We start from the raw sequence: 26,921 nt of genomic DNA on the forward strand, positions 1-26,921 counted from the left end.
CCTAGATTTTTTTTGAATATAACTTAGTACAATATTATTGTACTCTATAATGTTCCTAATCATAATAAATTGTTCAAATCCATTAGAGCCATTGTACTCTTATGGCAGGAGTACAATGAATCATTTGAATCTACATCAAATTCGTGTATCGTCATCATGTGTGGTACTTGAGAGCGGAATTGCTGAAATGTATATGACTGGCATGGCATTGTCTGAGAGATTTGTTGGATGAGACAGGAGCGAGGAGCGTCAGAGATCAATAGCAGTCGGGATGTCCGTTACCATGGCAACCCCATCCGCCCTTCCCAAGATGGAGTCATAGACCAGTCACACAAATTCTGAAGGTAATTTATCGCCTTATTTGTTTATGTTTTCCATCAACATTTATCATCTCATAACTCAAATAGAATTAGCATAAATTATATAATACGCTCATTTTGCTTCATTGCTAGGTTTACAGTAACTATAGCTGGAATCAGGATGGGTTTCACATTTATTGTCGTGGAATTTATCTGAAATAGCTGGATTCAATAGATAAGAATTGTTGAGATTAGAAATTATTGATTGAAAAATCGATTAAAAATCGTTTATTGTGTTGTAGTCTTAATCATCAAAATACCCTGTTGAAGGATTCTCGAATCGACTCCAGACTCAAGTTTTTTTTTCAAAATAACACACGAAAAAATAGAATATGCTACAGAAGGGGTACAAAAGTATTCACTAATACATTTTTTCAATATTATAAGAGTGAAGAAGTGTCAGTCGTATTATAGAAGCTTACAAAATACTTTTTTTCTTACATTTACTGACACAGAGGCACGAGTTAGGCCTACGGTACTTATCAATTGAAACTATTCAAAATGATGAGAGAGTGACCTACATGAACTTGATTCAGAAATCGTTTTTCAGGTTTTTATAATTTTATATTTGAGTGTTGAAAGTAGTTGATATAAAATTTTTGAAGCAGGAAACGTAATGAAACTTACATAGTTATTTGTGAGACATGAATATTCTAAAATATCCATGAAATTATTCAAAATAATCATAGCGAATACAACAAATAAATTATTAGTTATCTGATTAATAGATTTGAGGCTGAATCTTTATTGTATGTCTTTGTTGCACCATTTTTCTTGAGCTTTATAATTATAAATTAATTAAATATTAACAATCATGAGTTAATTTTAAACGCTATTGCCAGAAAAAGAGATATTATGTGAACGCTATTAATAGTGATATTTTTATATTTTCTGTGAAAATAATTATTGCCAAATAATTATTTGGCCATTCAAGTTTCAGTACTTTTCTATTTTAGCTACTTTAAAAATTACAAATTTAAACTAACTCAGCTTGAAGCATGCATTAATTAAACTTATGATGAATTATTTTTACTAATGAATGTGTTCTCTAAATTAATTGAACTTATTTGAATAAAACTAAACTTGATTTTCAACTAATTAATATGCTGGAAACGGCAGGTTAATCCTTATCAAGGCGAAAGATGGGGTGGACCAATGTGGCATTGGTCACAACTAGCAGCGTATTGCTCAGCTCATTGGTATTTGTGACGGCAGCCTCGAAAAACCCGACCTACTTCAACATCGGCGGCGTCCTCAGTAACAATGTCAGCGAATTTCACTTCCAGGAAACCATCGCTGTGAGTAGAATACAATATTTTATCAATTGCCTTCTTACTAATATTATGATTAACTATATATTATGAAAAACCTTATTGATAAACTTTTTACTATTGCATTGGAAAATGTATGGTTATCTCTATTTCAATGATTCTTATTATTTTCTCTTTATTTTTTATAGGGAAAATTAATTAGCCTGTTTATTAAACAAAAAACAAGTACCAATTTATTATTCTTCCAGTGCAGCAGAACAGCTGAATTTTATTGAATAAATTACCTGTAAAAACTATTATTAGAGACAAATAATAATACAACGGCATCTTCACTTTATAATAATTATCAGAAATCCTAGTTCAATAACGAAATAATTACCAAGAAATAGGCATTATTATACCTGTTGAATGATTATTTATTGCGAACCGTAAGGCCATTCATCAACAATGGAGAATCGTAACACATACTACTGTATTTAAAAAATATCCATTTTTTAAATTATCCTTTGATGTCTATGGAAATTGATGATGAAATTATTTAAATTGAAATCAAGTAGGATTCATTATATCAATCTAGAAGTGAATTAACACTAAATGCTCTCTAGTGAAATAGTAAGCAGATAATTATGATCTCATTCTTTTGGATTTGATATTTTCATTTCTACAAAATTAGTGTTTCAATACACAATACTTATATTCAGATTATTTTATAAAAAAAATTCAATAAACCTGACAATGATTTCCTCAGTATTGAAACTCAACTTTTGTACTAATAATTAAACTATATAAGTAGGGCAATATAAAATATTGTATCTTGGAGTAATTGTATGAACAACTTTACTATTTCGTATTTGATAACAATCGTTTTTTTCATAGTGATCTAATGTTAGTTTATGTTGTTTCAGCATGTGAACTTCGACAGCCATTATGTGCCCAGAGGAACCACATACTATGTCACTGCAATTCAGATGGATGCAAATCCCATAAGAACGGCGTTGAGTGTCTGCAAATATCTGATTGCTCACAGGGTACGTTCACTTTACGGATTACTCGAGTCTCTGTTTCTATATTATTCATTATATTGTTACATTTATAATTATTATGCAGTACGGTATTCAAGTGGCTGAGAGTTATTATTTTTACTATTTCTAGTTTACTACTGTCTTTCAACTTTGTGGTATGATGCGACTTGAGCCCCAAGTTTATACAGGGTGATTCTTAATTATGGTAAAATAATTTAATACTTGATAGTGGAGGTAAAAATAAGAAAAAAGCTCCCATAAACATATATCCATAAACGCTTCATTAGCGAGCTATACAGGGTGAAAGATTTCGCCCGGAATTCAGTTCCTCTGGTGAAATACACCGATGCTGGATTGTTTGTGGACTAGTTTTTGAAAAACTTATGGTGGATTCATATAGAAAAATATCCGAAAAATTGAATAAAACTAGTCTGGAAGCTGTAGTGTAAGTAGTTTTTGAGAAAAAAGTTGAAATATGCAAAAAATCTAAGTAGAAAAACACAGTTTTTCCACACAGGTCACCACACTTAAATCCTTTGGATTCGTTAACAACTCTTTTCTTCACAGTTGAAACGAGATTTATCCTGGTACAAGCGATTGTTCTGGAGCTACAAAAAAGTGTGGGCTCGGGTTGAATGATACTGGCGATCCTACATCGATCTTCCGTTCCCTGGCGATCAAATTCTAAGAATTCCTCAGCCATTTTTTTTATGAATCAATAATTAAGAAATTCATTGGCCATAAGAAGTAAAAATAATAATAAATATGATTGCTGTTTTTATTATTCATTGGCTGAAGAAGTTTTGGGCAATTGCCTGTTTTTTCTTTCCTAATTATAGTATGTGTATCACCTTGAATAAATAAATAAATAAATAAATAAATAAAACAACATTAAAAAAAGTAAGCAATAGGCTTTGTCAATAATAAGTAAATATCACAACTAGGTAGACTATAGAAACGATCAAATTTACACAACATACACATTGAAATATTCCAGGTACTCATCAACAGAATAGAAAGCTTCAGACTTGAGCCATTTATCAACAGCAATACAAAACGTTTTCAATGGTAACTGCTTAACATTTTATCTGGTAGTAAATTAAACATGCGAATTTGTTGGTACTTATGACTTTTCAGAGTTTTAGTCAATCTAACTGTAGGTCTACAGTAGTTATACCATCCCTATGTCTAGTTTAATGTGAATGTACAGAAATATTTTTATTAAAATTAGACAATTTTTTCTTGGCAGAGATTAAATTGTATATATATAGTAGAACTGCAGTCTGCTCGGTTGAGGAAGGAGACTCAGACTCCGAAAATTTCCCCATTTCTAATGTAAGTTTTTTTAAGTGTTTTCAATCTATTTATATCTTGTGTCTCCTGTTTTAATATTATATAAATATATATAGAAGGAGACTCAGTCTCCGAAAATTTCCCCATTTCTAATGTAAGTTTGTAAGTGTTTTCAACACTAGAAAATTTGAATTGGAATTAAATTTATTATTTTTATTGAAAATGTATTATATATTTGATAGCTGTGAAATTTCTTATATATGATGAAATTTATTTCAATTTAATTGGACAGTTGGTGTAGAGTTGATAGTTATGGTACTATTGCTGTCTGTTAAGACCAGGACTGGAAGCCGCTCCAAGCACCCAAATAAAAGCAAATTCTTTCGTCTTGACATCTATGGAGGGGGCTGTGGGAGGGAGAGTGGCAAGGACTTTGACTTTGAAGCATTGGTCAACGTTCTTGTTGTGCTCAGAGCCATGGGTGGGGATGGGTAGGGAAGTATTATTTTTAAAGGAAGCCCTGTGATTGTTGATACGGAGGTTTAGGGCAGTGGCAATCCATCAATCCAGTAATTGCATCTCCAAAAATTGCATCTACCTCCTTTCCTGCAACTTCTGTCCTGCCTTCTACATAGGTGAAACCACCACTGCCCTAAACCTCCGGATCAACAATCACAGGGCTTCCTTTAAAAATAATACTTCCCTACCCATCCCCACCCATGGCTCTGAGCACAACAAGAACTTTGGCAAATGCTTCAAAGTCAAAGTCCTTGCCACTCTCCCTCCCACAGCCCCTTCCATAGATGTCAAGACGAAAGAATTGGCGTTATATATATATATATATATATATATATATATATATATATATATATATATAAGAGAAATGGCACTCACTCACTGACTGACTCACTCATTCACTCACTCCCTCGCAGAACTAAAAATCTACCAGACCAAGAACGTTCAAATTTGGTAGGTATGTTCAGTTGGCCCTTTAGAGGCACACTCAGAAATCTTTTGGCGATATTTTAACTCTAAGGGTGGTTTTTAAGGGTTTAAAGTTATTTTAGCATGTATATTCTTCTTATTCCAATATCTTAAAATTATAATTGAAATGTCCATACCATATGTTAATATAGAACTATAATCTAGCGAGAGTACCTCTTCGAAACAGTTGTTCTGGTAACTAAATTAAAAATTTTGTCAGGTTGGAATTAAGTTGAGTTGACTTTGTTAGGTTGGCACCAAGTTGAAGATTGAAATGCATTTATCCAGGACCTCCTAAATACCAATTTATCCAGTTAGCCAAAATTAGCGTCTCCTCACCTTTTTCAATTATTAATGGAAATATATTTAAAAAAAATCATTAAACAGGTTTAGCTGAGGTGGAAGAATTTTGTTTGCCAAAGATACGCCGATATAGTAACAGGTGTTTTTCGAGATCAAATTGACATAATACGTTCAAATTCGGTACAGAGGTCTACATGCAGGCGAGCGAAGCGAGCCCGCTGATCTCATTTTTGGATGATCCAGTCGGGGGTAGGGGGTGGAGCCCCCTGGCTAGACAGATATGGCAAGCGAAGCGAGCCTGACGGCTAGTCTTAAATAGAAATAAAAATCTCAGTACCCTTTTGTGAATTATTTTATCACATGTTTCAACATTGATGCCATTTTCAAGTTACACTTGAATGATTGACAGTTGAAAATGGCATCAATGTTGAAACATGTTGTGATAAAATAATTCAAAAAAGGGCACTGAGATTTTTATTTTTATATCTATTTATATTACAAGTAGCCCTATACAGAAAACGGAAAACTCAAATCTTGTTTAGAAACCTCAACTTCATGCTAACTTGACAAAATTGGACTGGTTATTAATTAATTGCCAATTTTAACCATCTGTTTCAAAGAGGTAGTCTCTCTAGATAATCTCTATATAATAAGAGACAGTAGGGTTGTGTTTGTTCGTGTGTTCATATCAAAACATGTCAACTTGTGGATTGCATACCGGAAAAATGGGAATGATTTAGATCTCCAAAATTTGAACATAGATTCTGAAAATATCAATCTCGTGCACCTGGAAGCCCAAATTTCAATTTCCATCTAGATTTTCCAGAATTAGTGTTCAAACTTCATTAATCTATACTTATAAAATTCTTATCTCACTGATCACGATCTCTGGAAAACTACTGGAAGGATTGCAACAAAACTTGGAATATAACTTCCTTAAACGTCCTAGGTGCTCACTAAGAAATCTTTTGGCGATATTTCAACTCAAGGGTGGGACTATATAATGATGTTGGATGCTGCTTGGTTCCTATTGTTAGATGCAGAATGGAAACTGGGTAACACACACGATGGCTTTTGATGTTCACGCTTTCTATCCGTCCATCTACACTGTGTAATATGTTTTGGTATCTGAAAGAGAAAAAAAGAAACGATTTATTGATTGATTGAATGATAAAAAATAAGTTGATGAAATTTGATAATAATAAATATATAATTTGTAATATACTTCTACTTACAGTTCACTAAGCATAAGACCCAATTTACACCAAAGTGGCGTAGAGGATTCTCACACCTCTATATAAAAATAAGGTCCAATGGAAACAGAATGCACTTGGTGCTACATCGCTTCTGTTTGTATTGGACTATATTATAGGCGTTTTGCGCTAAGACTGATTTCCTTGAACAAAGTGAGGTAGGAACATGGTGTAGTGGGTAGATGGGGAGATTTCCAGAGTAGTCAGTACTGATTTTTGAGGGTAGTAATGTAAGTCGGGAATATTCCCATTGGTAAGGAACTTATGATTGAAAATATTTCTCTGCCCAAGGAACCATGGGAATAAATTAAAATAATTTATATTTATCAATTTCAATCACATTTGACAATCATAATCAATAAATCATCCATTCAAAAAAGCAGTGTAAATAGCTCACAAATTTCATCAATATTTTATATAATTTGGCTAGACCTTACTTTGAGTGAACCAGTGATCACCTATATCGATGAATTGAGTATTGATTCTACTGATTCTACTGACAGTTTAGTATCAGCCTCTGATGATAGCGGACGCACTTTGGATAGCTCCCTTATCTATTTGTGAAACGAGCGTGTTTGATCATAATGAATTGCCGTAAATGTACGAAATTAATAGTGCGGTCTTCAAAGGACAAAACGAATAAGGTCCAGTGCAGTGTATGTAAAGAGAATTTCCACGGACAATGCTTGAGTCTTAGTGATGCTGACCTGAACGGTCTCCTCATCTCTGGTCGTGCGTGGATGTGTGCTGACTGTGCGTGTGAGCGTAGGAGGAGTCGTAGCCACAGCGATGGTGGCATTGTGTGTAGTGTCAACACAAAGGACGTAAGTAGCTTAGACAGCTTAAAAAATTGATTCACGAACTAGGTGAAAAAATGGACAGTGGTCTAAAACGTCTTGAACAAGACTTAGGTAAATCGCTTGATTTGTGTCATGAAAAGCTCGACGAAAACTCTTGTATACTGGCTACACAGCAGGCTATCATTGATAAACAAAACCAGTTGATTGAGTCTCTCAGATTGGAAAATTTAGCATTGTCTAAAAAAGTCACGGAACTGTCGGTGAGATTGGATGATGCAGAACAATATTCGAGGTCGAACACTCTTGAGATTTACGGAGTTCCTGTCACTCAGAATGAAGACGTCTCCAGCATTATAAAAGAGGTTGGTAAAGCCCTGGATGTTGCAATCACGGAGGATATGATCGATGCCTGTCATCGTTTGAAGCAGCAAAATAACCGGCCATCTCCTGGGATAATCGTACGCTTTGTTCGCCGAGCTATTAAGGAAAAAATGTTGGAGAGGCGACGGGTGAAGAGGACTCTGTCTACAAGACATATAGGCATGCCAATGGATACTCCCGTCTACATAAACCAGTCTCTATGTCCGGCTAGAAGAATTTTATTTGCTAAAACAAAAAGGGTGAAAAATCAGATGAACTTTAAGTTTCTATGGGTTGACAAAACGGGTAACATAAAGATAAGAAGAGACGAAAACTCGGCCATTCATCTAATCAAAACTGATAATGATATCGCAAAACTTGCAGGCAGTGGAAGCGGCGTTGATAAGACGCCAACACAGCTGACTGCGAGTCGAGAAACTAACTAAAATAAAACAGTTATCAAATAAATCCCTGCTATGATAAACCCCAATGCACTCTACTATTACGATACCAATGCTATTTTATTTTTTGTTGTAAAGCTATTTATCTTTCTAATTCAATGTACTGCTATAGTTTATTATTTCATTATTAAAAATGAATTCTCCTGATGTTAACTCTGAATTAATAAAATTAAATTATCAAAATATTCGAGGTTGTCGCACTAAAACCAATGATTTGTTCAGATCTGTACTAGGTGAAACTTATGATATTGTAGCGTTGTCTGAGACATGGTTGAGTAATGAGATTCATGATAGTGAATTGTTCGATTCTCGTTATCGGGTATTTAGGTGTGACCGTGATAGATTGGTGTCTGGAAAGCGGTGGGGAGGGGGTGTACTTTGTGCAGTGAAAAACAGTTGGCATTCCCGACTCATTCATGTCCGGGCGACAGCGCGCTATGAATCTTTACTTGTCAAGTTATCTGCACAAGATAAAGTAATCTTTATCAATGTTGTCTATTTCTCCCCTGAATCTGGTCTTCTCGATTACTGTGACTTCTTTGATTTTATTAAAAGTGATAATAATATTTTTTCACATGATTTATTAATATTGGGTGACTTTAATCTGAATGAAATAAATGGTTCAAGTTTTAATTTCGTTGGTGGTCCTAGTAAATATGCCAGACTGATGAATTGCATGTGTTTATTCAACTTAGTATCCTTTAATAATGTTTTAAATGCCAATGCCAAAACTCTTGATCTAGTGCTGAGTAATCTACCTCTGATTGTTTTGCACGGAACAAGCCCTCTGCTTGCTGAAGATCCACATCACCCAAGCTTAGATATTAGTTTTTTGATTAAAAAGAGCCTCTTGCATCCCCCTTTGAGTATCGAGTATTACAATTTTAAAAAAGCAAACTACTATGAATTTTATCTCACACTTAGAGATTCAGATTGGCATAGACTTTATGAATTCAACGATGTCGATCTCGCTGTAGACTATTTTTACGATTTATTAAATTATGCTTTCGCTTCGCATGTGCCCAAAAATAAAAATATTATTAAATCGAAGTATCCGGTTTGGTTTACTAGAAGCATTATCCAGATGATTAAATTAAAAAAGAAATGTGCACGGAAAAAATCGTTTTCGGGATATTATTTGAACAAATTCAAGGAATTGAGAGCTGCAATAAAAAGTGAAATCAACATAGCACAACAAAATTATATAGAATCTCTACAAAATAACATAAATTCAAACGTTAAACACTTCTGGAACTATGTTGCGAGTAAAAAAGAGTCTAGATCGGACTCAAAGTGTTTTGAGTGGAATGGGTGCAGGTATACCGATCGGGAAGTACCGCAGGCTTTTGCTGATTATTTCTCATCTGTTTACAATAACAGCAACAACCGTAGTAACATCCAACATAATAATGATAATGAATCATATGACAGCATTTCCTCATCTCCTCATCTTGACATATTACAAGTTTCATATATTTCTGAAAATGAAGTAAATTCAGCTATAAATAAACTTAAAGCAACTAGATCTTGTGGGCCTGACGGTGTACCAGCATACATTATAAAAGGTTGTAGAGATATTCTTATTCAACCTTTACAATTTATCTTCAATTTGTCCTTGAGATTGAATAAATATCCTAAAAAATGGAAAGCTGCAAGGGTGACACCTGTTCATAAGACTGGTGGAAAGAATATAATCTCGAATTTTCGTCCCATTACTATCCTCAATTCTCCAAGTAAGGTCTTTGAATATATTTTATATAGCAAAGTTTTCAACCATGTAAGACCCGCAATCTCCTCATTCCAACATGGTTTTATGCCATCGCGCTCAACTATAACTAATCTGTTGCAGTTCACCCAATCTGTCTCTTCGCAGCTAGACATGCATGGTCGTATGGATGTTATCTATTTAGATTACAAAAAAGCCTTTGATTCGGTGGATTTTGGGATTCTGTTGAAAAAATTGAAATGGTTTTGCCTGTCTGATAGTTTGATTGCATTTTTTGAGAGTTATCTAACTGATAGGATGTCTTATGTGGTTTTTAATAATCACAGATCTCTTTACTTTACCAATTCTTCTGGGGTTCCACAGGGGTCAAACCTTGGTCCCTTGTTGTTCGTCCTACTCATGAATGATCTGCCTGACCATATTAAAGAATCTAGTATTTTGCTTTTTGCAGACGATGTAAAACTTTTCAGACCTATTTCTAGTCTGGAGGATTGCTGTCTCTTGCAGCGGGATCTGAATGTGATTCATGACTGGTGTTTGAGAAATAGATTGGAAATAAATATATCGAAAACAAAATACATGATATTCACACGTCAGAAAAATCCTTTTCATTACAATTACAATATTAATAATGCAATCCTCGATTATGTTATCCGTATAAAGGACCTGGGCGTCATAATGGACCCTACTCTTGAGTTTAAGGAACACCTAACACATGTTATGAATGGTGCTAATAGGTCGCTAGGGTTTTTATTTCGAAATTGTAGGCCTTTTACAACATGTGACGTTGTTTTGAAATTGTACTATGCTACAGTGAGGAGTAAACTTGAATATGCTGCTTTAGTTTGGGCTCCATTTCACAGCAGCGCTATTCTTGATTTAGAAAAAATTCAGAATAAATTTTTAAGGTATCTTTATTTTAAAAAGTTCAACGCATTCTGTCCGATAGCTTTTTCAACAGACAATCTAAGGTTGATATTTAATGTTCAAAGATTGGAAGAAAGGAGATCTGTCAGTTCCCTCTTGCTATTATATAATATCCCAAACAATCAAGTATTCATGCCAGAATTTATAAGTATGTTGCAACTTCATGTCCCGTTTAATAGACCAAAACCAAATATTCTGTTCCACATGCCATTTATCAGAACGACTCATCATTGCAATTCTTATATATACAGAACTTTACGTTTGTACAATAGAATAAGCCACTGCATTGATCCGTTTGCTGACCGTTTCAAAACCTTTAAGAAATCCTGTGAACTAGCATATCGCTCTATAGCTAACTCATGATTGATAAATAATTATACTAAACTCCCTCATTTTTTTTTCTCTCTTCTAAAGCCCTATTTTTCCTCTATTCTCTATTTTATTCTTTATTTTATTTTTCTTATCATTTTTATTTCATTCTTCTTCATTTTCTATTATCATTGGTTCATTTTACTTTTTCATTTCGCCTCTTCTTATCTTATTAGTATTCAAAAATTGTGTTTACAATTTTATTTTATTTTTCATTCTTATTTTGCATCAAATATTATGTATCTAAACTAGTTGATGTCAATAAGGCTCTTCATGGATTTATTCTGTGAGCTTTTGTATGTAAATAAATAATAAATAAATAAATAAAGCAAAGCGTCCCCTTCTTTATTCTTTATTATCATAATAAATATCATGAAAATGATAGGGAGAAGAAAAATAAGGTAACCCTGTGCTGTTCCTCTCCCAAATTTGGATAAAGTTACACATAGTCCGAAATATGTCAAGTCTTGTAGTTCTTCACTTCACAAAATTTTCAGCCCTAAAATATTTTCAAATTTAGATGCTTCAAAACCAAAACTTCGTAGAAAGGATATTACATATTTTTATCACAAAAAATGAAATATTCACATACTTATGAAATTCTGAAGGAGCAAACATCCTAGTATGTTCTTTATTTTTTTATTTTTGGGTTTAAATTATTGTAAGCTTCTTTGCAAATTAATAGATGATTTATCATAATTAAATTTCTTGAGCAATACAAGACGAAGTAAACCCAATAATTTGGTGACTAAGCTTATTTGACTGTTAGGAATATGAGTATAACAGATTTAATTCACAAGACATAAAATAAAAGTAGCATCATAATAGTGGTACCGTATACAATAATCAAGGATGTGTATCAATTTATTTAGATTTGACTATTTTCAAGAAAAAACTCTCATAATTTTTACTTTTGATATATTGGGTGCTTTGAAAGCGCCAAAAGTTCAAATCTTGGGGCAGACTCATTACATAAATGATAGCAAATAAATTCATACAATATTGAGGATGGATCTTCCCCAATATTTGAACTTTAAGCGCTTTTCAAGCTCCTATTATATATATATATCAAATCGAGAATATGATAAAAATAGTTTTTCCTTGGAAATATGATCTATTCAAGTATCTTGATGGGATTCAAATCAAAATACCTTCGAAATGAAACCAATAATAAGTTTCCAAAAGTGTGGCGTAGAGCCTTAAATGATTGAAAATGAGTGCTTATTCCTCCTCACATTCATCAAGAAGTGATAAAAAACGAATTTGAATTACTGAACTCTTTGAACTTAATATTATAGTTATTTATTCTAATCATTTCAATATAACTTGTTTATAATTGTTAATATGATTATCACAAAGTTTTATTAAAAAAGGCGTTTTCTTAGTTATCATACAAAAGAATAGTAAAAGTATAATAAACTCCCGGGCATTTATGAATTTTGGGAATCAACTCCCTAGGAATGAATAATCTGGTATAATAGGTTGCTAACCAAGTTGTTCGTCTATAGGTGCGTACAGACTTTTGCTCTGCTCCGCAACCGAACGTCACTCCAGCAGAGCAATTGATGATCGACTGGGAGCAAGAGTCAAATTTATTTCTCAAAAAACATACAGATTTATAATAATATAATATTATAACATCGAAAAATAATTGCAAGAGCAAGTGAATCACCATCCTCAAATGCACTCTGGATCCTGCTGGTCAGGGCCAACAGAGCACTTGTGGTGGAGCGCCCATTTCCGGACCCAATGCTGAAATGGGGACAGCAGATTGTTTCTCTCAAAGTACTCTGTCAGTTGTTGCTTAATTTTTGTCTCAATCACTTTTGAGAAAACCGGAACAATTGAGATGGGTCTGAAGTTGACAGGATTATCATTTTCCCGTTTTTTGTATATGGGCACTGTCCTGGCTAACTTGAGGATATCTGGGAATCTACCCACCTCAAAACAGCAGTTTATTGCTTCAGCCATTAGCTTGGTCACAAGTCCAGATGTTGCTTTCAGCACAACTGTTGACAAACCTGGAGTTTTTCAGCTTTCAAATAATTTTGCTGACATTCTCTTCTGTTGTAGGCTTCCAAGCGAACATCTGCTGGTGCACAAGTCTGATGTTTACTTCAGGACTTGTGTCGCAGTCCACATGCTCTGCCAGTATGCCATCCACTGCTCTGACAAAGTAGTTATTGAAGTCATCAGGGCTTAGTGATGGCTCCAATTGAGGTTTCCTTGGACGGTGGCTGTTGATGACATCCCAGGCTGCCTTGCACTTGTTTCCAGCTGACCAAATGGCTTCAGATGTGTGTCTCCTTTTTGCCAAGCCAATTTGAGTCCTGTAAATTTTTTTCTGCCATTGAATATACCAATAATTCTCTGCTCCAGGTGAAACCGCTATCTTATGCAGATGATGAAGTAAAACAACTAGGTTCTTTTCACTTGCCAGTCTATCTGTAAACCAAGGTCTATTTCTGTCAGGTTTGGTATCCTTTCCTTGATTAACCGATGCTTTCTTCAATTTCTTTGAGAACACAGAGTTGAATAAATCCACAAATCCTGCCAGTAACATATCCAACTTGAAATCTTTCTTTGTAAGACTGAAAACGGCTGGCCAGTTTACATCCACAAAGTAGTGGTAAATTTTCAAAGTGTTACATACCTCAAAGTGGTAAAGTTTCCTACAAAGTAGTAATAAATTCTCTTCCCTCACTTTTCTGACATAGCAAGTGTAGTTTCCTTTATATGCTGCTTGTGTTGAGGGGGCAGCTGCCCTATGGATATCCACCTGTAGAATAACTGCACAGTGATCTGATACCATAGGATCCACCACACGTGTTGAGTATCTTCCTACACTGCCATTATAACGTGGACCTCACTATAGCTTTTTGAATGCCGAGGCATACGTGGAACCAAAGACCTTAAAGATGCATCTCTTTAAGGTCTTTGCGTGAAACGTACCCACAAGGACGTACAGTGAATGCCGAGGCATGTGTCCATATGATTGTTTGCGCGAATCTGTAGGTATGTGTCTTTAAGTGGCCCATAGACGAACAACTTCGTTGGCAACCTAGTTGCCAACTTGCTGTGTTGGAGTAGATGTTGTATGTCTGTGTGCAGGTTGGTGGTTGTAGCAACCGGTTGGTCCAACGTTTGGTGTAAGATCAAATAGTTTTGATTTTCTGTGGGCGGAGCTTCATGTTGGAGCATTTGTGGGGAAGTTGACAACACAGTTCTCAACCTCAGTATTTGAATAGTAGGCTACTCATGTGCGCACTTTAATTCAATTAAACTAATTTTTTCGGCCTCATCCCACAATAAACAAAAACTTGGTTTGAAAGGCAGTTGGGTTATTGAGAGGCAGTTATCTAGTTGACCGAGCAAAGTGAGGTCTAAGATTCAAGTCGATTGTTTGGCATTTCTCTTAATGTTTAAATATTTATAAGTTTATATGTTACGCATTTACGGCAAAACGTGGTAGTATATTTTCATAAAATTTTACAGGTATGTTCCTTTCTTAATCGCGCATAGACGTATATATTTGGAAATTTTGCATTTCAAGGATAATATAAAAGGAAAAAGGAGCCTCCTCCATATGCCAATATTGGAGTAAAGATCAGACTATAGAATTGTTCATCATAAATCAGCTGACAAGTGATTACACAGATGTGTGGAGAAGCCTGTATTTCCATAACATGTTAGAAAATGGAATATTTTCTCTAAACCTAAATGTTAGATTATACATAAGTCTTCTCTATTTATAACCAGGTTTTATTGTATAAGAGCCTTAATTATTAAAAATCAGGTTCGTCACATAGTTAATATAGTTCAATAAAGTATAAGAGATTGCTCATTTTCTGTAAATGTCGAATGTAACCGCTACAGCAGCAGAACTGATCGGGAATTGAAGTTGGCGAAAGCAGGTTGACCATCTGTGGGGAACAGTGGCCAACCAAGTACAAATGGGTCGCATGAATTGGGAATATCTGGAACTCAAAATATCTTGCAGCTAGCCGGAATTGGAAATATATGGAATTCCGAATATGTTGACAGGCGGAACTCCGAATATCGTGCAGGCCGGCGGAACTCAAAATATCTTGTCAGCTGGTGGAATTGGAAATATATCGAACTCACAGTATCGATCGTTATTAGCGAGACTGCGTAAATGTGTGATGAAACAAATTTATTGCAAAACAAATATGAAGCATTCTATATAGTTAACCTAAAATAAATTCATCAACAGTCGTCAGTCTTGTTTAAAACAGATAGCAGAGTTTTGAGAACTTGCATAATATGTACATGACTATTATTTGATAAACCAATATTCAAACAATATACTTCAACCAAGTTGTTTTTACTGTTTAAAGTTCAAGTCCAATATTTCCGTCCAAAATAAATATATAATGAGCTATGAATATTACGCTAAGTCAGCTAATTAGACCATATCATTTCAGAAAATAAGTCAGACTTTAACCATTTCTCAATCACAAACACATTACTAGTACTCCCACTTTGACACCGATATTTTGAGTTCCAGATATTTCCAATTCCGCCATCTGACAAACAAATAATTTGAGTTCCAGATACTCCCAATTCCACCTAGCAACATATTTTGAGTTCCGGATATTTCCAATTCCGCTGTCTGACAAATATTCGGAGTTCCACCCAGCAACAGTTTTCAAGCATAGGACATTTAACATTGATATTTTGAGTTCCAGATATTTCCAATTCCGCGGCCCTGTACAAACCACTCTCTGTCTCAGAAAGCACCGTATCGCGCATGCGTTAGCAACGGGTTTTTCCCGTTCCATTCGGTCAGATCTTTGAATGTAACGTTCTTTGTGATGATGGTTACCGAGCACTTTAACTGGAGCCAATCGTCATTCTATTTGATGAAGATATTATTATCCAATGATGATTTATCATTAAATTCAATATAATAATCAATATATTATCATTTTATTTAATAAAAAGAAGAATACTTTTGAAAAATATAATTAATAAAATATAACAGTTGTTATTCAACTGATGTTAAAAACACTATAACTAAATCAGCATATTGTCATTTTAAAACAAAAACCGAACCCTTAACCTTCCCTTTTACATTCAAAACATCAATAAACATAACTATTTGGAAAACCTCTAATCCCTTCCAGCATATTGCAATTTCAAAGCAAAATCCTAACCTATCTTTCCACCTTTGAAATATCAAAAACCATAATTCTACCTGTACCCTAGCCCTTTCTTGCATATTGCAATTTCAAAGCAAAAACCTAACCTAACCTTATGGAACATTATCAAATATAATCCAAAAAAACCTAACCCCTTCACATTTAATAATTTAGATTTCAAAGCAAAATCCTAACCCCCTTACCTATCCTTTCACATTTGAAACATCAAAAAACATAACTCCAACTGCACCCTAGCCCCTTCTAGCATATTCCAATTTCAAAGCAAAAACCTTACCTATCCTAATAACACATTATTAATAATATAACCTAAATAAAACCTAACCTCTAACCCTTTCACATTTAATACTTTAGATTTATTCGTCATCTTTAGAACAAAATATAAACATGTGGTTCATTTCATGAACATGTTCACAAACATGAGGTTCGAAGCAAAATCCTAACCCCCTTACCTATCCTTTTACCTTTTAAACATCAAAAAACATAACTCCACCTAGACCCTAGCCCCTTCTAGCATATTGCAATTTTAAAGCAAAAACCTAACCTATCCTAATAAAACATTATTAAATATAACCTAAATAAAAACTAACCCCTAACTCTTTCACATTTGTTGAACGATAGACAAGGATAGCAGCACCATAGCAAATCGTACACTACCATTATAACGTGGACCTCACTATAGATACTCAAAGAATACTTTTGAATAACTATGTTATAACTGTGACTGTTGCTGGTCGTTACTCTGTTCCTGTGACAAAGAGAAGCTGCTAACCAAGTTGGCAACTAGGTCAAAGAATAGGTACAGAATGGAAACTATCAATCAAACGCCTATCCGACAAATGCTTTTTTCATGGCACAAATACTGGACACGTCACGTGACCTTGGGAAGTTCCAATCCTGGTCTTCTGATTGGCTCGCGGCAGTAAACAAGATCAATTGATCCGTATCAGTAAAGTGATCCTAACCTCCCATCAATACTATAATGCGCCGCTTCCTAACAAGATGGCGGAATTTTGCGCCAGGGTACTATAATAGCCGAGTTTTCATACTGAATGTATATTGTGCCTATATAGGTTGCCAACCAAGCTGTTCGTCTATGGGTCGCTGAAAGCGGTACCACAGAGAAGAGGAATGTTCTCCTACTTTGTGGTGGTAGAATCAAGTGAGGTTATGTGCAAACAGTTACATGAACATTCTCAAGTTTTACATGTTCAAGATGCGAATGAAAAAAGTGATGACGAAGTTATTTCAAACTCCCATGTAATGAACAATGTAAATTCAATTTGTGTGAAAGAATTAGTAAATTCTAGTGTTAGTGCTATGCATCCTGTACCTATTTTAATAAATAATGACAACACGAAAATATATAGTGATGAACATGCATTTGATTTAAGTGTTAATGCAACTAATTTGTCATTTAATGACAAATCAAAAAACAAAATTGATGCTAACTAATTAATAAACACGGCTTTTTCGGCTGAGGAAAAGAAATCAAACATTTTTTCAAGTAAGAATAAGAATAAGAATAAGAATGTTTTTATTCCTTCAAGCCTTCAAGTAGAATGGAGTTATGTGATTTGACTAATGAAAATGAGGATGATGAACATTCAAACTGGAAACTTGTAACTAAAGGAAAAAATAGTAATTCTAGAAAAAACACCTTATCTAAATCAATTCCAAATGTCTATTTATCTTGCGACTCAGCTAATGTATAAGGATTGAAGAAAAGTGACAGGCCTAGTGTGAACTCTACCGGGACTGATTCATATTGCGCTGCTTTATTAAAAAAGCCTAAGACTACTATTATTGGCTCCAAAAAATTTCCCCCTCCAAACCTGGTATTCTACCCCTCAAGACAGTGGATAGGAGAAAATCAGTTTTCGTCTCTAGGCTGCACCCTGAGGTTTGAGGTAGGGGAGCTTGTGAAATATCTGACTGAATCTGGTATGGATAAATCTGATTTTGACTGCTACAAACTGAACTCTAAATTCAATACCTATTCATCCTTCAAGATAGTGGTTACTGATAGGCTACTTAAGCGTGTCATGGCTTCAGACTTCTGGACCGAAGGAATCTTGGTGAAAAAATTCATTCCATCCAATAAGCCTAGGGATCAATCAAGTGCTTTTTTAGGCCAACCAAGCCGGGCTGCCCGGGTCAAGTGACACTCATGAATGATGGGAGTAAGGCTGTTGATTCTACCATTGATGTTTCTTTCGATTTGCTTTTCTATAATGTCCAATGCCTTCGAAATAAGGTGAATGAGTTGGAATTGATTGTCAGCACAAGCAGGAGGTACAAAATACTGTGTTTGTCTGAACACTGGATGTGCCCTGAGGAGCTTAAACTTTTGAACATCTCTAACTATAAGTTAGCTGCTTTCTAAAGTCGAAGTGAGTACCAGTGTGGTGGTGTGGCCATTTTCATTGATGTGGATATGCATGCCCTATTTGCATGTGTTGATGTTACTACACATTGCATGAATAAGGCTCATGAATTTGCCTGTGTTTCTTATGAGCTCGCTAGACTGTATATTGTTCAGGTATACCGCTCCCCAGCTGGGAATTCTGAGAACTTCCTCCTTGCCCTTGAGAAACTTATTGCTGAACTTACCAGGGTAAACCCAAGCTTTGAGGTTGTGATCGGAGGTGACTTCAATGTGGATCTGCTGAAGGCTGATAACAGGGCTAAAGATTTTATCAATCTCCTTTGATCCTTGGACATCTATCTGGCCAACTGGCGGCCCACTAGACTCGATGCTTGCCTGGACAATGTGGCTTCAACCCTGAGGATTGATTAGGTGCTCTCCCTTAAACCTTTCCCTCAGTGACCACCTGGCACTCGAATGCACAGTTGAGGTGTCCAGTCTGGTGTCTGAGCCTGTGAGGCATCAGCGGCATGTTTGGGTGAGGCCCATTAAACAGTGTGGACAGCAACATTTCCTCCAGCTCCTGGATAACAATCATCAACTGGGACCTGCTGTTGGTTCACCCCTGTGCTGAGCTGAATTTTACATCATTCTTCAATGAGTTCCTATGCATCTTCAATGGCTCTTTTCCTCTAAAGAGGATCCTCCAGGGACAAATCAAGAGGCATGGAGTGGCCTGGGTCACAGATGGACTGCTTGATTTGCATGACCTGATGCTTGTGGCATATGAGAAATTTCAAGCTGATAGACTTCCATCTTCGAGGAGAATCTACTCTGGCCTGAAAAAGTCTTACCAGCAGGCAGTTAGGATGGCCAGATTGCAGTTCAACTCTGCACTTATTGACCGGTCTCCCAATAAGTGCAAGGCTGCCTGGAGTATTATCAGAGCAAGTACGGGTTCTTCAGTGCCATCTACTATTCCTGTTTCTGCGGATGATCTGCATGACACCTGGACTGACTCGATTCATAGGATCCGTGGGGGGATACAAGCTTCCTTCTCAGTGGCGGTGGACCTGCTGGCTGCCTCAGTTCGCCCTCAAGACTCTCAGCTCCTGACCTGGCGCCCTGTGACGTGTCAGGATGTTTTACGGATTGTGACTAGCTCGAGCAAATCTTCAAGTAAAGACATTCATTATATGTCTAGCTTATTCATTAAGGACATCATACTGTCTATTATTGAGCCTTTAACTGCTTGTATTAATCAGTGTCTCTCACAGGCCGTTTTTCCTGATGAGCTGAAGGTTGCAAAGACAGTACCAGTCTTCAAGAAGGGAGATAAAACTGACCCATCTAACTATAGGCCCATTTCTATTCTGCCTATAATCTCGAAAATTTTTGAGATTGTGATTGCGGAGCAGCTCCTTGAATAATGTGAGTAGTGCAGCTTGTTTGCGGCCACCCAGTTTGGTTTTAGAAAAGGAAGATCGACTGCTGATGCTGTCGATTTCCTTCTGCGTAAAATTTATGAGTGCTTTGAGAGGCGTGAGCTTGCTGGGCTCACATTATGTGACCTCAGCAAGGCTTTTGACATGCTTGATCATGCAATCCTTCTGAGAAAACTCAAGCACTATGGGGTCAGTGGATCCCCTCTTAGATTGATTCAATCCTACCTGGGGGGCCGCAGGCAGGCTGTGCTGGCTAATGGTGTGTAGTCTGGTATAAGAAACTGTGTCAACTGTGGTGTCCCTCAGGGCTCTGTCCTGGGGCCACTTCTATTTTTGATTTCAGTAAACGATGTAGCTTGCATGGATGGCAGAAGTGTTGTTTGCTATGCAGACGACACCACTTTTTACGATCATGGTCATGGAGTTGATGTACTGAGGGCCGAGATGTTGGAGACCAGGTTGTTTGCTACGGACTGGTTTTCTGCAAACCTCTTTCTTCTCAACGATGATGAAACGCAGTCAATCATATTCAGCCTCAGAAATGGGGATGAGTATGATTTTTTCCCGGTGAAGCTGCTTGGGTTCGTTCTAGATAGAAAGCTCTCTTGGGCTGACCACATTGAGGCTGTCTGTTGCAGTCTGAGCAGAGTGGTTTTCCTGCTCAGGAAATTGAAATCCTGTATTCCTGCTTCTTACCTTAAGGTCTGCTATTTCTGTTTTTTTCCAGAGCATTGTCCTGTATGACCTTACGCTTTGGGGTGGAGCCACAGATGTTTCACGAGTGTTACTCATTCAGAAGAGGGCCCTGAGGATCCTTTGTGGTGCTGAGCATCTTGCCCATTGTCGTCCCCTCTTTGTGAGAGAGAGAATCCTCATAGTCGTCTCCCTCTATGTACTTCAGACCCTCTGCAGAACACATGCAAATGTGGGGGAGCTTGTAACAAGGCAGAATTTTCACTCACATGAGACTAGAGGGAGACAGAGGCTGGACGAGCCCTACCAAAGACTGAGCAGGACACGATCGAGCTATGGCCATCTATCTGTCAGGCTCTTCAACAAGCTGCCGGTGATGGCTAGGAATCTGCCTGCCAGCAAATTTCGGAGGGTCCTGAGAGACTTATTGTTGGATAATCCTTTGTACTCACTCCGTGAGTTTTTCATGTTGGACAGCAGCTTGGTAAGCGCCTATTTTTGATTAATTTCTTTCCTCTGCTTGCTTTTATTTGTTTTTCTTTTGGACTAGTAGGTCGACTGGCCTACTTGTTTCTGTTTGTTTTCTCATTACGTGTCCCTGGGGGTTTTTATGCCCACCTTATGGACTTAACATAAAATAACTAAATAACAACCGTTATATTCTATTAATTATATTATTGAAAGGTAATCTTACTTTTATTGAATGAAATGATGATAATATATTGATTATTATATCGAATTCAATGATAAATCATCATTGGATAATAATAATCATCATCATCAAAATGGAATGACGGCTCCAGTTACAGTGCTCGGTAACCATCATCACAAAGAACGTTACATTGAAAGATGTGACTGAATGGAACAGGAAAAAACCGTTACTAACGCATGCGCGATAAGGTGCTGTCTAAGACCAAGAGTGGTTTGTGTTTGTACGCAGTCACGCACAGGTACAGGCAGTCACTCACAGGCACAACACAAACGAAAACCCAGTTTAAGGAGTATCTTATTTTAATTATCAATCAAAATGCTGTAGTTGTAGGTTCTAGTACAAAACTAATGCACTTTGCACTATGAATTCATGTTGTTTATGCCACAGTATCCAAATATTAAAATAGTTTTGCAAATAACTTATTTATAATACCACATAGTATATTAATACACAACATAGTAAAATTTGAGAGCAACCAATAACATTTGAATTTACACCAATCGTTGCCAATCTTGAGAAATTCACACAAGAATTATTATGGTAAGCAAGATCAAAACAAGCTAATATTTTGGTGTAGAGCATGCATCATTCGATCTATGATAGATTGAAAATTATCATACTATGCTTCTTTCCAATGTAGAAAATAATTGCTGCTGCCTGTTTCTCTTAGAACAAAATGTGAGATTATGTAAGGAAATGCTACAGTTGAGGGTCCCCATGTACTAGGGAACTTGGTTCAAAACAAATTCCCCAGTGTATGTGGAATATTGGCGAACCGCCAACCAAATTCGTGATAAATTCGGTCTTCAATCTGGATTAAAAACATAGTTCGGTTTGTCCGATTGGGGTAATAGGCCTATTGCATATGTAAATATTTCAGATTCTCCAAGCTCCTTCCAGTAGGTAGCAAAGTGTAGCTACAAGGCGGTGTTCAGGTGGTAAAGCTGTTCTAAGTAGTGTATTTCTCTTATGGTACTTATTAGAGGCGTTGCAAGATCTAACAAGTAGCCTAGTTAAATTTACTCTCACCCATTATCAAATAATTGTTGATGTTTCCTACGTTATTTTCTTCAAGATTGTGTAAAAGTTTCAAATGTGACACTCCTCTCTCTCCCGCAACCACCCTTTTGACTACTCACTTCTTCTTGAAAAAAGAAACACTCCACACTTATCTAAAACTAACACAGCATCTGCAAACTTTGAAACACTCATCTCTAGACCCCAAAAGACACTGAAGTAACGAACGGTTGTTTGCTCTCCCCACTACAGTGTGTGGGACAAATCCTACACAAACTTGGTTTGGGGAACCAAGCTTGCCGATTCAAGTTTCCTAGTGTTCTATAAAGGCTCCTAGGCTCTATAGACTATTTTATTGAACAAGCCTGCTTATAAGCAGTGAGTATAGAATGTGATAGAGCTGACTTGCTCACAGCTGGATGCAGAGTGGGAGCATGCTTGACCCCCTCCCCCCAAACTCACTGGCTGGGTACCTCGCCTTAGGTAATAGGTACCCAATTACTTATAAAGTAGGTACTTACTTGTGAAGCAGTACTGTGCCCTACATGAACAATAATTGAAAAATGAATTCTCTGTATTGTTTTCAGAGTCAAACTGCAGTTTTTCAGACTATGTAATACCATGTTTGTAAGTAAAATAAATTATAATATATTTGCATCCCATTACAATTATTTAGTCAGTACTTTCTACTTTGAAGGATGGACTTAGTTCTCTTAGGAGTATTTAATATCGATATATTCCCTATTTCGATATCAACAATAAATTATCATCATATCATTAAAATTAATAAAATATTCATTATTCACATTATAATTCATTGCTAATCACAAACCAATTCTCAACATAAACTGCTCTTTTTGAAAAATCTAATTTCAAATCATGGAGGAGTTAGGCTCAACTCACACTTACGCGACTCAGGTCGAGAAAAGTCTCTACTCTAGTTGAGAGCATGTGTTTCCAAATGCTGACACTCAGACCAGTCGACTCTAGTCTCCGCGACAGTCACCATTTGAAAAAACACATGCTCTCGACTAGAGTCGAGTCTCTTCTCGACCTGTATGTGTGAGTTGAGCCTTATTGTGATATAGGTACTTCTTCTATGTTTGGTTTTGAAGCATCTGAATTTAGAAATCTACTCTGTGAAAATAATTAAGGACTGAAATTTTTTTGAATTCAACAACTACAATACAACCTATATCGGACTATGTGTAACCTTATCTAATTTTGGGAGAGGAATAGCATGAGATTACCTTATTTTTTCTCTCCCTATCATTTTGATGATGTACTTATTGTATCAATCAATAAAGAATAAAGTTCCTCAATATGAATCCATCAAATGCAATAATTTAAGTGTTCTAAAAAAATATGTGTATTTCCTTCACTTGTTTATCTCTTTTCTGTATAGGGCTACTTGTAATATAAATATAAAGAAAAATAAAAAACTCAGTACCCTTTTTTGAAATATTTTATCACAACATGTTTCGGACATTTATGCCATTTTCAAGTGATATGAAGTAAATAAATAAATACTACTGGAAGATTCTTATTTTGATCATATGTTAGTGTATTCATATGTTTTTATGAACTGGGACTGTAAATTTTGGGTTTAAATTCGCATGATTCTATCAAAAATTGGGTTATTGGTGTCTAATTGGATTAAGTTTATTATCTTATCTCTGTTTAATTTGTCCAAAAAATGAATTTATTTTAGGTTATAGGACAACAAATAATGAATTCGAACTGATAAAAAGGAAATCAAATTTAAATGTACTGCAAGTTAAGTTTAAAAAATCTGGAATTTATGAACTTAAATGTAGTGATTGCGACAAATTCTATATCGGACAAATGGGCAGAAATTTTCATATAAGGTTTCGAGAACATATCCAAGCACTAAAATCTAAAAACTATACACAAAAGTCAGCATTTGCTGAACACTTGATAGATTCAGGCCATAATTTTACAGTAAATTCCAATATGAAAATACTAAATTATGGTCGTAAAAGTGTCAACGAATGTCAAAGAAGAATTTCATATATATATATATATATTATATATATATATATATATATATATATATATATAAAGCAGCAAAATTAAACAGAGATAAGATAATAAACTTAATCCAATTAGACACCAATAACCCCATTTTTGATAGGATCATGCGAATTTAAACCCAAAATTTACAGTCCCAGTTCATAAAAACATATGAATACACTAACATATGATCAAAATAAGAATCTTCCAGTAGTATTTATTTACTTCATATCACTTGAAAATGGCATAAATGTCCGAAACATGTTGTGATAAAATATTTCACAAAAGGGTACTGAGATTTTTATTCTTGTTTTGGATTTCTAGATTGGGATTTCATCATAAATGTAGGGTAGCCATTGTAATGATTCTTTTCTAAAATCTAACCACAGTCATTGTTACCAACTTAATTTTTGTTTTCGTGCACTAATCCTCCATATAACCCACCAACTATTTTGTGTTGCCATGTTGCAAATATGGAGTGCAGAAAAACTTTTTTCGCCCCACTTGGATGTAATGAGCTGGTTTTCGTGCGTCATATGGAGGGCGAAAATTATTGTTTTCTGACCAGGCCGGTAAAAGTTTTACGGCCCTAGGGCTGTAAAATAACCTTGAAGTCAGCTGATTCTGATTTGATGTAAACATGTTTACAAAATGGTTTATGAAACGGAATCAGTTTATGCTTCTAGAATTGAATAAGTATTCTGCAATAAGATACTATCATTTTATTTGGATGAATAAAATACAGATAAGATATATATTATAAACTATCAAAATTTGATTTTCAGAGTAGGATAGAACTTCTAATCTAAACTTCCGAAGTCAACGACAACAAGCATTGTTGAAGTTGACATTCAGATTTGCCAAATTTCAAAAATGCGCTAAAACAGCTGATCAAAAAACTTTTCTTTATTTGTGTTTATTATTCAAGAATCAAAAAAACATTTATAATAATATCATCTTATTGGCATTTGGAAGAATAAAAAGTATAAACTCAACCTCTTACATAATTGAACATAATCTTTTAGGTTATTTAGACAAATCAGAATAAAAAATAAACATACTTGGACAATTTCCTGATATTCAAATTAGGCTACCTCAGATTTGCTAGAGCTATGACCTTCCTGTTTTGCTTTAGGAAGTACCTAATAAACAATTATTCTCATATTTATATTGTTTATTTTTCTGTGTGGCGAAAAATAACGTTCTCACCATGGGCAAAAATGTTTTTCCGGCTCTCAATCTTTTCTAGTCCTCGGCCTACGGCCTCGGACTTGAAAACCGATTTCGAGCCGGAAAAGTCTCATTTTCGGCCCTAGGTGCGAAATATACTATTCCCGCACTAGAGCGGAAAAGTGAATCTTTGGGTATTGTAATCAGTACAGGAACAGCTTTCCGAGGTAGCTGTAGGAAAAATGTTAATTCTTTAAATCAATTTCATTTCAGGTAAGAAAATAGCAAAAGTGGTCATTGATAGGCTTAGAGATTTATCACCAACATCGAGACAAGAAAACAGACTTCAGGTAATAAAATATTTAAAATTATTCATATTTGAATAAGCAGGTGTGACCTATGCTCTGCAATGGATGAAATTTACAAAACTTCATTAATAATTCTCATTCTAGTAAGAGAAATGTAGAATTAACTTATGCTTCCCATGAATCAACTTTCAACACATAAATCTACTAGTAGTTCTGTGAACAGTAGAACTCACGCAGTTATAAACCACAACCTCCTCTGTCCTAACATCAAAAGCTAATCTCCTTCAACACATACTGGTAACAGGTCAGCCCGAGTTGAAAGCACAGAAAGGTCGAGAGAAAATATTATGTTACAGTTATTAATTGCATGCGACAGTGCATGCACCTAATAGTCCACACAACAGCTGATATTTTACCAATTTACATTGAGATATTTATTATTGCATGCAATAAATAATCCACTCGACAGCTGATTTATGATGAATAATTTTATAGTCTGATTTTTATGGTAATATTGGCATTCAAAGGAGACTCCTCCTTTTGTATTATCCTTAAAATTCGAAATTAAAAAAAACCTTATACCGGGTGATTCATAATTATGGTAAAATAATTTAATACGTGATAGTAGAGGTAAAAATAAGAAAAAATGTTCATATAAACATATATCCATAAACGCTTCATTGGCGAGTTATACAGGGTGAAAGATTTCGCCCGGAATTCAGTTCCTCTGGTGAAATACACCGATGCTGAATTGTTTGGGGACTAGTTTCTTAAAAACTTATGCTGGATTCATATGGAAAAATATCTGAAAAATTGAATAAAACTAGTCTGGAAGCTGTAGTGTGAGTAGTTTTGAGAAAAAAGTT

The 26,921-nt window shown here is 35.5% G+C and overlaps 1 protein-coding gene across 1 annotated transcript; it reads left to right on the forward strand.

The window, feature by feature from the left end:
* LOC120355230 lies at positions 1 to 26,101 on the forward strand. Its single transcript, XM_039443570.1, has 6 exons — positions 1 to 344; positions 1,479 to 1,657; positions 2,536 to 2,658; positions 20,849 to 21,298; positions 23,131 to 23,170; positions 26,021 to 26,101. The coding sequence occupies exons 2-5, from the start codon at positions 1,502 to 1,504 to the stop codon at positions 23,158 to 23,160; spliced, it is 759 nt and encodes a 252-aa protein (XP_039299504.1). The 5' UTR covers positions 1 to 344; positions 1,479 to 1,501; the 3' UTR covers positions 23,161 to 23,170; positions 26,021 to 26,101.
* Positions 26,102 to 26,921: the final 820 nt, after the last annotated feature.

This window comes from Nilaparvata lugens, chromosome Y, assembly GCF_014356525.2.
Source record: "Nilaparvata lugens isolate BPH chromosome Y, ASM1435652v1, whole genome shotgun sequence".
NCBI lineage: Eukaryota > Metazoa > Arthropoda > Insecta > Hemiptera > Delphacidae > Nilaparvata > Nilaparvata lugens.

What these genes read in the sequence shown, in the direction of transcription:
- LOC120355230 (XM_039443570.1), top strand. Translation starts at nt 1,502, where the DNA reads ATGGGGTGGACCAATGTGGCATTGGTCACAACTAGCAGCGTATTGCTC. An exon ending in AATATCTGATTGCTCACAGG is followed by an intron (nt 2,659 to 20,848) that starts GTACGTTCACTT and finishes GTTTTTTTCCAG; the next exon opens with AGCATTGTCCTGTATGACCT. An exon ending in TCATGTTGGACAGCAGCTTG is followed by an intron (nt 21,299 to 23,130) that starts GTAAGCGCCTAT and finishes TATTGTTTTCAG; the next exon opens with AGTCAAACTGCAGTTTTTCA.